The sequence below is a fragment of the Vidua macroura genome, chromosome Z (assembly GCF_024509145.1).
Source record: "Vidua macroura isolate BioBank_ID:100142 chromosome Z, ASM2450914v1, whole genome shotgun sequence".
NCBI classification, from domain to species: Eukaryota; Metazoa; Chordata; class Aves; order Passeriformes; family Viduidae; genus Vidua; species Vidua macroura.
Genome location: NC_071611.1, coordinates 53,605,245 through 53,616,215, shown reverse-complemented (window position 1 = coordinate 53,616,215; position 10,971 = coordinate 53,605,245). Strand labels below are relative to the sequence as shown.

Genomic DNA, 10,971 nt, shown 5'->3' with positions numbered 1-10,971 from the left:
TTTTTGCTTGAAACCACTTGAAACCTCATCTCTTGCAATTTATATTAGCCTACAGAGGCTAGGGGCCTTTTAAGAGAATAGTCTAGCACAATCTCTTTCAGATCTCCACATTTCTATTAGAGTTTGAAGTTCTTTGTTTAAAAAATCCTGATTTATTTCTGTGTAATGATCAGTCTACATATTACTCACATTTGGAGAACTTCTCCGTATAAGGTGATAAGCTGCTATTGAACACATACAGCATGCCCCTATAATTCATTGTCAGGAAATATAATTGCACAGTCTCTTACATTTCATTGATCCCCATGAACTTCATATCTGGAGTGAGGCTTCACTTAAACCTTTTCTAAGCTCTGAATCAAACATTTTAACTCCATTATTATTCCTGGTGCTATATGATGGTTGGCCATTTATCTGGACTGTAGATGCTTTTTTGTTCAGAGACCTAGTTTGCTGTAATTCACATAGAAGAATATGCATGTCCTTTTTAGACTCAAGGTACTTTGAAATTCAGGTTAGAATGGGAACAGTAGGTCAGAATAGGCATGGTCTTAAAGTAAAACCTTTTAATCCAACTAAAAGCTTGTAGCTCACTTCATGTATAATTGAAAACAGTATAGGTTCTCCTAAATATTTGAAGATCCTAATGGATTTAAGTGAATCTGAATGAAAGGGAAGCCACCACAAAGCTTCAGTTCTCCATCTAATTTTGTTACTTGCCATGCTAGTTCACAACAGGTTCAAGACTGTGGCTTATGTTTTTCCTTTCACTGACACTGTGAATGTGTTTTTCCTTCAATGTGCAGAAAAGCTTTGCAATCCTCTGCAAGGATTGCAAGGGAATCTTCTTCACATAAAGGCCTGAAATTTATTTACCTAATAGATCTTCAACTATATCACTGTAACAAAGTCTAATACATGGCAGTATAGTGATGCTTATTCTGGTAACTCCCTCCATTTTAGGACGTCTACATACCCTAGTACAGACCATGCTGCCACCTGCTCCAACCATGTGCTGTACTGTCCAGCTGCAATTCTTGGCAAGGAATCAAGTGTCTGCATTGGGCTTGATGCTGTGCTAAGCTGTAAGTCTTGAGCAGAGTTGCATAAATTATCACAATCCTCCTCTCCTATTTATTATGATCATCTTGCACACCGGGCTGCTCTTGAGAGATGGGACTTATTTGCCCAGTGCTGTGGTAACTCCCTCTATAGTGAGAGAAACCTGCTCTTTCTGGAGTGAATAAAACCCTGCGGTTTCTGGGCCAAAACTGATGTGCAGTGAGGCACTCAGGCAAGTCAGAGTTAACCCCATGCACACCTGACTGCAAAGCACTCTTCTAAGTGGCTCTTCTTCTTTATTCTCTAAGGCATGGAGAGAGGTAAGATCTTACAGAAATCCTTTAAAAGGTTCAGAATAAAAGTGCTAATATACACTATAGCTTAGGTTTCTCTGAATTTGTGCTAACAGCTATAGGACCACATTTGTAAGCCCTGACAGCTGTAGGTTAATTTTATTATGCACATATAAGGTTCTATGGACATTAATTTCCACACACATAAATGGTTGGGTTTGAGTGCATGTAAGCTCCACCTCAGAACTTTTCAGATATGGCAGTGCTCTTCCCAGGCTAGGGCTGGCTTGGACTTGAGTAGCCAGGAGTGCTGGCTAAAATTTGTGTCCATTTCTACCTGAGCATTTAGATATGCTGATGCAGTGGTTGAATTCTGAAAATGACATACATAAGTGTTAGCTCCTTCCCACCTTCCTGTCTATTTCATTGCTTGTAAACCCTTTATTATTACTTTGTCATCCCTTAATTATTAATAAAAGGATAAAAAGACTTTAAGGACTTTGATTTAAAAAAAAGAATGGATATGAAGAAAAAAGTTTGACAGATGGAGAGAACACATATGAATCAGAAAATCTTCTGTGGATAATGCTTAGTAAGAATTTCTCTTAACTATTATGGGAAAAGAGTTTACAAACAATTTAAATTTTTAGTATTGATAAGGGTTACAGATTTTATTCTGAATTTTAGACACATTGAACACCTTTTATTTTTTTATGCTTAGATATGTTCTTAATGTGTGGCATATCAGCTTGAATGTTTACATATGATCTGACATGGAAAGAGTCTTACAATATGTAAAACAGTATACTTTTCACTTATGTTTGCTCTAATGATGACAGTGATTCCAATTCAGTCTGGGTAGACACAGTTTTGAAATAGTTCACAAGGTATGAACCTCCAGAAGGCATTTAGAGCTCCTCAGCTGGATGCCAAACTTTTAGATAGTAAATCTCTTTCCATATTAGATATGAAGCAGCAGGAGGTAAAGAAAAGCTGAGTTGCACAAGTTTATCTGGAAAGATCTGCAGGTTTAAAATACATAATGATTTACAGAATCAAAAATTGCAGAGCATTTGCAAGCATAAAACATATGAATGTATTATTCTGATTCTGCAAAAAACATAAATGTAAGTAAAAAGTACTATTTAAATCAATGCATTTAATGTTAAGTATAGTGAACAGGTCTATTTGTGATCTTACATTTCAGTCCTTCCGAGCAAGTTATCTTTGCTCGGTGTCTTTACAAAAGCAGACTAGCAACAAGACTCCCAAGAAACTTATATAAATGGAATCAGTGTTTGGAATGTAGTGAAAAGAGTTCAATAGCAACTGAAAGCAGAATTTTCCTACTGGTGAAACTAAGGCAAGAGGTGCATGAAGCTTTACAATTGTAATATGGTAAATATGCCATATGCATTGAGAAAGACTCGTCATTTGTAAACAATCTTTACAAGAAAAGTCTATATTTAAATATACAGTTTCCATGATCTGTCATAATGATATGTTTTCCTTTTGGTGATTATATATGTTGACAATGATAGAGCTAAAGTTTTAGAACTAAAAATTCAGTCATGGAATTTGTGGTATTACAAAAGTCAGACAAGGGAAGACTAAAAGGAGTTTAGTGTCAGGAGTATGAAAATCAAACCAAGAGTGCTTTGTGCTCTCTTGAATAAAAGTTTATATTAGTCCTTTCATGTATTGTATCCCCATGCAGCACCTTAGTGCTGAAATCAGATATTACAAGAAAAAAAATCATATGTGCTGAAAATGCAGATAAAATATCTGTAGTGACCTTGAAGGTAAATTAAAATGTAGAACTGGAGTATAACATGGTGACATCATTTGTTTTTTGCTTTAAAAAGAAAGAAAGGAATCCAAAATAATTTGGCAGGTTGTTACAGAATGCTACTGATGGAAATAATCCTAATGAATCTGACCATTGCATAAAGCTGTGGCAATAATATTAGGTTCAGGCTTCTGAGTCCTAGTGAGTAAAAGAAATGGAGAGGTCAAAGATTGACAGCTGCTCTTCTACAACAGAAATAGCCAGCTCAATACTTGCAGCTGGATCCTAATTAAAATTGACAGATTGACAAAAATTTCAAAGTGGAGCTACAGTTCTTTAAAAACCCAGTTGTGCAAAAAATGGGCGTTATATTAAAAAGATGTAAACAATGAAAGAGCTAGTTCAAGCTGACAGGAGAAAAAGGAATGTATTCAAGCTACAGAAAGTGTATTTCACATTCAATGTCAAGAAAAGTAGTCTAAATCAAATGCAAAAAAGGAGAAAAAAGATTTCTAAAACTTGACTATTAAATTCTAATATTATTAATCACTACTGGCCTTATGACCACTCACAATCTCACCTAGTTAAGGACTGCACTAGAAAAGTATTAGGACTATATAATATCTGTCTTTTCCTTTGAAAATGATCTCCATAAAAACAAAATCAGAACTGCAAATACTATGCATACTGCTTGTTATTTCCAGTCACAAATACCACAGTCTGTAAATAAGGCATGCCAAAGGCATGCAACTGTTTTGCTCTAGGGGGAAAATACTGAAGTCATCATCTTTCTTGAAGACATAAAAAGTTGGAGAAATTCTTGACCTTTTAATAAGCATGCAATACCTCTGGATGTTCACTTATACATTCATCATTTATACATTCGTAACACCAGAAAAGGAAGATCCTTTAATTTGAACAGGCCTAAAGTGTCTGCTGTTTTTCAGATGATGTATTTGGTTAGGGGAATTCTGGTTGCTGGAAAGCTCTTCTGTCTTGCCCATAAGGGCTCTGCCCTGACTTCCTGCATTACTCTTTCCTGCCTATCCTTGCTGACCAGAAATCACAGTGTTTCATGGAGCAATGTGCATTTCCTCACTTCCTTCAACAAGAGGTAACAAGTTGGCTACCTCTAGGCAGACAGAAAGTCAGCCATGTCTACTTTTTTAGCTACAGATGTCACCCTTGGCTGTAAACTGGGGGAGAGGCAGACTGGACTGGCACATTTCATAAATAGCAAGTAATAAAAAATATCTCATAAAGTATATCTGGTTATAACTAGGAATTGTTAATGCAAGTTGCATGTACTGAGCATTTAAACTTACCTAGTTTTGCTATTCTGGAACATAAACTAGGAGAAATGTCAGTCAAAACCTTTTCACCAGTGCCTACTGGTAACTATGCTTTGTGATTTGTGTTTTTTTTTTTTTTCCTTAATAAAGTACCTTTTTTTAATGCATGAAAATAAAGTACTATAGATACCCTACTGTTGTAACTCCAGTCTACAGCTGGCTTTTTACAAGAGATTTTGGAAATATTGCTAGAGGTGTTTTGCTAAGCTTGACTGCATAGCAGGAACCATGGGGATTGCCCAAACATAATGTATACAGAACACTGTGCTGCAATCACACAACTGTGTGAACTGTAAGTCTGTGTGTCAGTCATTCATTCCAGAAACACAAAGAAACGAGTGGAGAAAGTAGCAACCTAACACTTTCAAAACCCAAATAGCATTATTAGGAGACTTCTGGGTGAAAGTGATACTTTTGATCTAGACAAACGTACCTGGCATTGTTATGAGACTCTGAATAAGTAAACAGGTCTTTGCCTGTGCTTTTTGCATGCCAGTAGCTTTACGAATAGTCAGTTTAAAAGATCATTGCTATGGGCATTGCATAAATAATTTTATATACATAAATACATATGTATATATATATATTATCTATGTGTGTGTGTGTACCAATTGCTGTTAAATAAAAGCCCTAACAATATTTTAAAAACCCATAGCTTACTCTGACACTTATTTTCTAGGATAAACTATATTTTTAATTAATCACTTCAGAAATTCAAGCTTCATGACCTTTTAAAATGACTATACATATACAGCACACTGTTAGATTAATATTGGTTTTTTTCCCCCTCCACTGCAAGCAAAGTTTAGACAGTTAGCTTTCATACTTAGAAATAATTATTAAGCTTCGTTTTAGTTTCTTAAAAGTTCATAATTAGGTCTTTTGATTGTGATTTTTTTTTTGGTTCTTAGGTCAAAGTAATTAAGTAACTATGTGCAGAAATTAACATTATATTAGATTATGTATTGTAGTAGTAAAGCTTGTTTGAAGTGCATGAATAAAAAGTGAAATTACGGAAGAACAATCTAATATAGCAATACTAGGTGCATTCACTGTGCATCTGAGAGGAGGAGGGGGGAAAAAAAGAAGAGTTTTCACTCATTTTGGCCTAAAATGTGTTCAGGTTTCCAGGATTCTGACATCAGAACCCAGATAACACTGGCTAGAACCATAGGGCTTTACAATAAAAGCTAAAATATTGACCATATGATGGCAAAAAGTCTTTATTTTGCGGTTAACTTATTATCTTCTAGCTACTCTCTGATGAAGTTGGTGGTGCTGTGGAGGATGATCTCCTTCTTCTTGACAAAGATCGTGATCGTTCAGCACTGTAGGCAACATGCTTATCGTAATTTTGTATCTGAGCCTCGAGGAATTCCCTCTGTTGCTGGCTGATTGTCTGGCTAATCAGTCCAGGAAGAGCTTGAATGCTACCAATTAAAGTTTCCAGTTTAGTTTCCAGAGTAACAATTCTCTTCTCAAAATCTTCACTTCTTTCATTTAAGTCAGAAATCATGTCATACATGATGTTTTGAGTCTGAAAGTAGAAGGACGTAAGTAAAGGTTTAGAGAGACCTTACAAGTACTGTAACAAGTAGAACAACTCTACAAGGGTATGTAAAACAGGATATGAGTATTATAATATCTAGTTTTGTGAAATAATTTTCCCTGTAGATTAAATTACAGTAGACTAAACTTTCTATCAGATTTCTTGAGCAGAAACATAATGCCTTTTAGTAGCACTTTAGACATCAAAGTTGAACCCAATTAAATACCAGACCTTTTTTGGAAATTTGGATGATTGGGACTGTACCAGGCTAAGCTTTTTGAACAGTCAGTGTAAGCCACCAGGGGACTGAAGGCTCCACTGATGTGCTTCATCCTTAAGTGCTCTTGATTCTGGTTTTAAATACTTTCATTCTTTAAGCAGAGCACAAATGTTGTTCACTGGCTTGCTCCTTAAACTGAGTACATTTTCTTGAATTGGCAGTAAGAGGAGTTGCGTGGATTGTTTTTGAAAAGTAGTGCAAGGAGTAAAAACTCAATCGTATATTTTTTCTACTTTTGCACTCTACAATCTATCTGGCCTCTACAAAACACTGCTGGAATACAGCAAATATACAGAGTATACTTTAAAATGACACAATGGTCAGTAAAAATGTAATCTGAAATATGTTGTTTCATAGAGACTTGGTTAAAAAATAATGGCTGAATGTCTGCCTCTAATAGACTGAGGCAGATTGTTGACTGATTGTTTAAACTAGAATCAAAACTGGATGTAATTCAGTTGAAAAATCAGTTGAAATTTATGAACAATCCAAAGGAAAGGCAAATTAACTGAATGACTGCCTGAAGTGTAAACCACTTCAATATCAGGTGTATTATAACTTATTGCTCTGCGTCCTGTTTTAGGATGCTAGCATAACTCTTGGAAGTGAAGTACTCTGCACAAAATAGCATATTAAAAGTCCTTATTAGCTGCCAAAAGCATTAGTCTGAATTGTATTTTCACCTGAAGTTGTCAAGTGGTTCTGTAAAGCAAGAGGGGAATGAACACTGAAGAGTTTAATCTTTGCCTTGATGTACTTGAAATTGAGAAGGATTTTGAGGTAAATTAAGAGGTGTACAAGAAACCCTTAGGAAGAGCCCAATAATGCTTCTAATGTAGCCTCAAATTAAGCTCACTGTAACTGTTAAATATTAAGTTCTAACGAGAAATCCAAAATGCTATCAGCTCAGACCTCTAGCTTTCTAGCTTATAATAACTAAATATTTATGAAAAATACTAGCAACAACAAACAAGCAGCTCACAACTGAATAGCCTCTTTTACTTCAACTCAAATGGTTTAAAAAAGATTTTAAAAGCCTTATGATATATAATCAAAGCAGGCAGCTATTATTCATTATAAAAACTTAAATAAATGCAGATCTGAATTTACTTCTCCAAAGTTACTGCTGCATAAGACAACAGGAACAGGAATCCAGAACCTCTAACTCCAGTCCAGAGGCTATTTACTATGGTCTGTCATGGCACAGTCACTATCACCACATGGCAAATCTTCTTACTTCACAGCACTACACCACTACAGTCTGCTCACAGTTCAGCATTTACCATGACCACTGCAGTCAGCTCAGGAGCTCTCAGGATCAGTCTCTCAATTGTGAAGTCTTTTTCAAATGTACAAAAAAAAAAAAAAAAAAAAAAAAAATGGCACATTCAAACTTTCATCAGGATTCTTTTTCAGGACATAGGTGCTACCACAAGACACACACATATTTTCATTTTCTACATATAACACCTTGTTAACAATATTTGCCCATATAATGCATAACATTTTCACTTAAAAACTGTTCATTTTGAAAGGATGAATGTTGAAACAACAGTAACCGCCTACTAACCTTTGCCAGGTCCACCAAAGTGTTGGCTTGATCATTCAGTTTCCTTTGTTCCATTTTTACACTTCTTAATCTAAAAAGTGGAATTTTAAGTCAAATTCTTTTCTTTGTATGAGGTCATACTAGGATTCTAGAGAGCATGCACAAAACTTACAAGAGCAAAGAACTGCACGGACAATGCCTTGACTACTTTGTGTAGAGTCAGAATCTTTCATGTGCCTGCTACAATGAGAAGCATGCTTCTTCAACACCGCAAAAAAGGAAAGAGCAAGGAAATGTGATGTCCTTGAGAATACCATTTGCCATGGTCAAAGTTGAATTCAAAAAAGATAACAATTTATCCAGACTACATGAAAGAAAGCCAAAACATTCCTCAAAGCCTCAGTATCGTGACAAGTAGATATAGGAAGAAACCTAGAACAACGCTTTTTTTCTCATTATTGTTGTAGTAATCAAGAATCTTCCCATGCCTACATGACTAGATACAGGTATTAGTCCTGTTCTGTCGGAAATGGATTGGGTTAGCAGGTGTCGGAACCTGATGAACATACAGTGATAAGTGAGTTTCTCCTTACTTTAAACAGAACTTCCATCAGACCAGCAGCTAAATAACCAACATGCTTGCCAATAGATTTGGTTTTTTCGGATAATTTGTAATCTAAATATGATTACATTTTAAATTTACATCATTCTTTTTCAAAGCACTATTTAAACTACAGCATTGAGAAACTATGAAAGAAGCAGCAAGGGTACATTTTTTTCTTTGATGCGTACCTATCTGCATTATTGTTGGTTATGCACATTTTTGGCAAGATAGAGGACCCTTCTTATACATTCTTTGATTCTCCTACTAGAGGAGTGGTTTGTAGATTTGATTTTCACAAATAGGCAATTTCTCCCTTAAGTATGATTCATTTGTTGAACATCTCATAATAGATCCATACCTGGACTTTCAATGACTTTTCTGGGTGTTCTAGAACAGGAAATGGGGTTTTGCAAAACCAAAGTATCAATTTTTAAACAATGTATGATAAGATACCACTTCAGTCTACCAGTCTGCCAAGGGCCAACGAAAATAACAATTTGGTTAGCTGTCAAATGGAAGTAAGTTTGGCAGCATTTTATGACACATGGGCTGCTAATGCAGTCTCTGCCCATTTCTCAGTGATGGTAATACTTAGAAAGCTAGTTTAAAGAAAACCTTGAAGATAGTTCAAACCCAGAAAGTTTCTTTCATGTCTTTAGTTTACAAGCAATTCCTTTCATATTTAGGCTAACCCATATGAGAAAGTAAGTTGTGAGAGTGAAATATAATTTTAAAATATCTTTAAAATATAAACGGCAATAACTCTGTTAAGGTAGAAACGAACTGATCACATAAAACTGGCATTCCAGGAGCTAGTAACTGGAATGCCATATGCTCTTCTTCCCCTGGAAGCTTCTTTCAGAGCACAACATAGATGCAGACAGTAGGAGTGGTGTTTTCAGAGGCTACAAGGTGGAGTTTTTCTAAAGCAAAAAATATATAGGAGTCTCCAAGGTACAAAATTACATCATCAGAGTGTCAGAACAGAATAGCTATTCAAGGGAAATTATTTCACCGGAGAATGAAAACCCCAGTGTTTTGGTGACCATTCTCTCAAATTATTTGCAGAATATGTGCTTTCTGCTTTTCTCAAGATTCATTGACTCATCTGTTTGACAATCAGTATTTTAATTTTAAAATTCCAGGAAGTTCATTATTATTGTAGTACTACAAATACCAGTTGACACTAAATGATAATTCTTCATAGTAACCAACCCAACACCTACCACAAGCTGTAAGAATGTAAGGATATGGCAAGTCTTTAGCTGCAGCAGCTGGATTTAAAGAAAACCAACAGACTTTCTTAGTATAACTCATTAAGATAAAATTTTGATTTTATGAACTTCACTTATCACAGAAAAAGATCATGATTCTGGATCGCATTTCCATGGCAGCAATCAGACCACTGAGGATCACAAATAAAAACTCTATTTTTTGCATGCAGACAGTGGTAAATTCTGCAAGTTTAGAAAGGAACAACTTATACAACTTACTTCCGAGCTCTATTTTCATTTTGTTGAAAAAAACACAAAACAAAAGAAAACAAAGTGTAAAATATACTAAAACAACCAAATGAGCACAGGGAGCTTGATTCAGCAGGTGGAAAGTCCTAGGGAGTTGCTATTTTTGATCAGTAGCTGTCTGAGGAGGAGTCTAACTCGCATTCATGATGAAGAAATCTGTAGTATTTTCAAGCCTTCCCATTAACTGTCATCTGTAGATTTTCTTATTCATACAATACATAACATGCCTTTTTATGATTTTACCTTCATCTTATCTAATGTGTCTGAGAAGCAGAACACCTAGACCAGCTGAACACATTTCAGAGCTGTGACCATGACTGTTATCATGATCTAGTCTGGTTTATTTTATGAAGTTGGCCCTGAAACGCCACTCTTTTTATTTTGGTCTCCAGTGAAATGGTTGGAAGGTAAAGGAGGGGGACCAGACAAAACTTAAGACTCTGGAAAGATGGAAAATCACTTGAGAAAAAGTGCAAAGATGCAAAGGGATGAAAAATTAATTTGCATCCATCTAATCAGCTACAGGAAGAAAGCAAACTGCTAGTGCAACATTTTCATTCATGGTGCATTCTTGAAAAAATTGAAAAAATTATCTTTTGTTTGTTTTCCTGAATACAAAAGTTTTGGGGCTGTAGTGCAAAGTGGTAAAAAATAGAGAGAAATTATTAAGATAGTTGTGCAATCTAGCTGTCACACCTAGGAATAAATTACTGATGTCACCTTCTTCCCTCCACCTGATTAATTAATTTTAAGGGAGGTGCAGAACACACTTCATATCCTGAAAAGTTCTTCTGAGCTTGAGTGATAAAAAAGCTGGAGATTGAGCCTGCTGTGCTTTTTTAGATTCTTTTCTGAACATATGTGCTCATACACACACAGACACACAAACACACACACACACAAAACAAATTGTAAAGTTAAAATGTTAAGGAACAACCTTTGCAATCAAGGATTAAAGTCCAGCAAGGAT

General features: G+C 35.5%; 1 protein-coding gene across 4 annotated transcripts in view; it reads right to left on the bottom strand.

Annotated features, from left to right (window-relative positions):
• Positions 1-5,703: 5,703 nt before the first annotated feature.
• Positions 5,704-10,971, bottom strand: part of KCNN2 (potassium calcium-activated channel subfamily N member 2) — a 68,896-nt gene continuing 63,628 nt past the window's right edge. For 2 of the 4 annotated variants that reach the window (XM_054003096.1, XM_054003101.1), the window contains 2 exons: positions 7,896-7,965; positions 5,704-6,033 (listed from right to left, as the gene is read on the bottom strand). In XM_054003096.1, coding sequence (XP_053859071.1) covers positions 5,746-6,033; positions 7,896-7,965 — 358 coding nt within the window. In that variant the 3' untranslated portion in view covers positions 5,704-5,745. Of the gene's footprint in view, positions 6,034-7,608; positions 7,665-7,895; positions 7,966-10,971 lie in introns of those variants that run through there. The other 2 variants (XM_054003097.1, XR_008441233.1) reach the window with 2 other exon arrangements.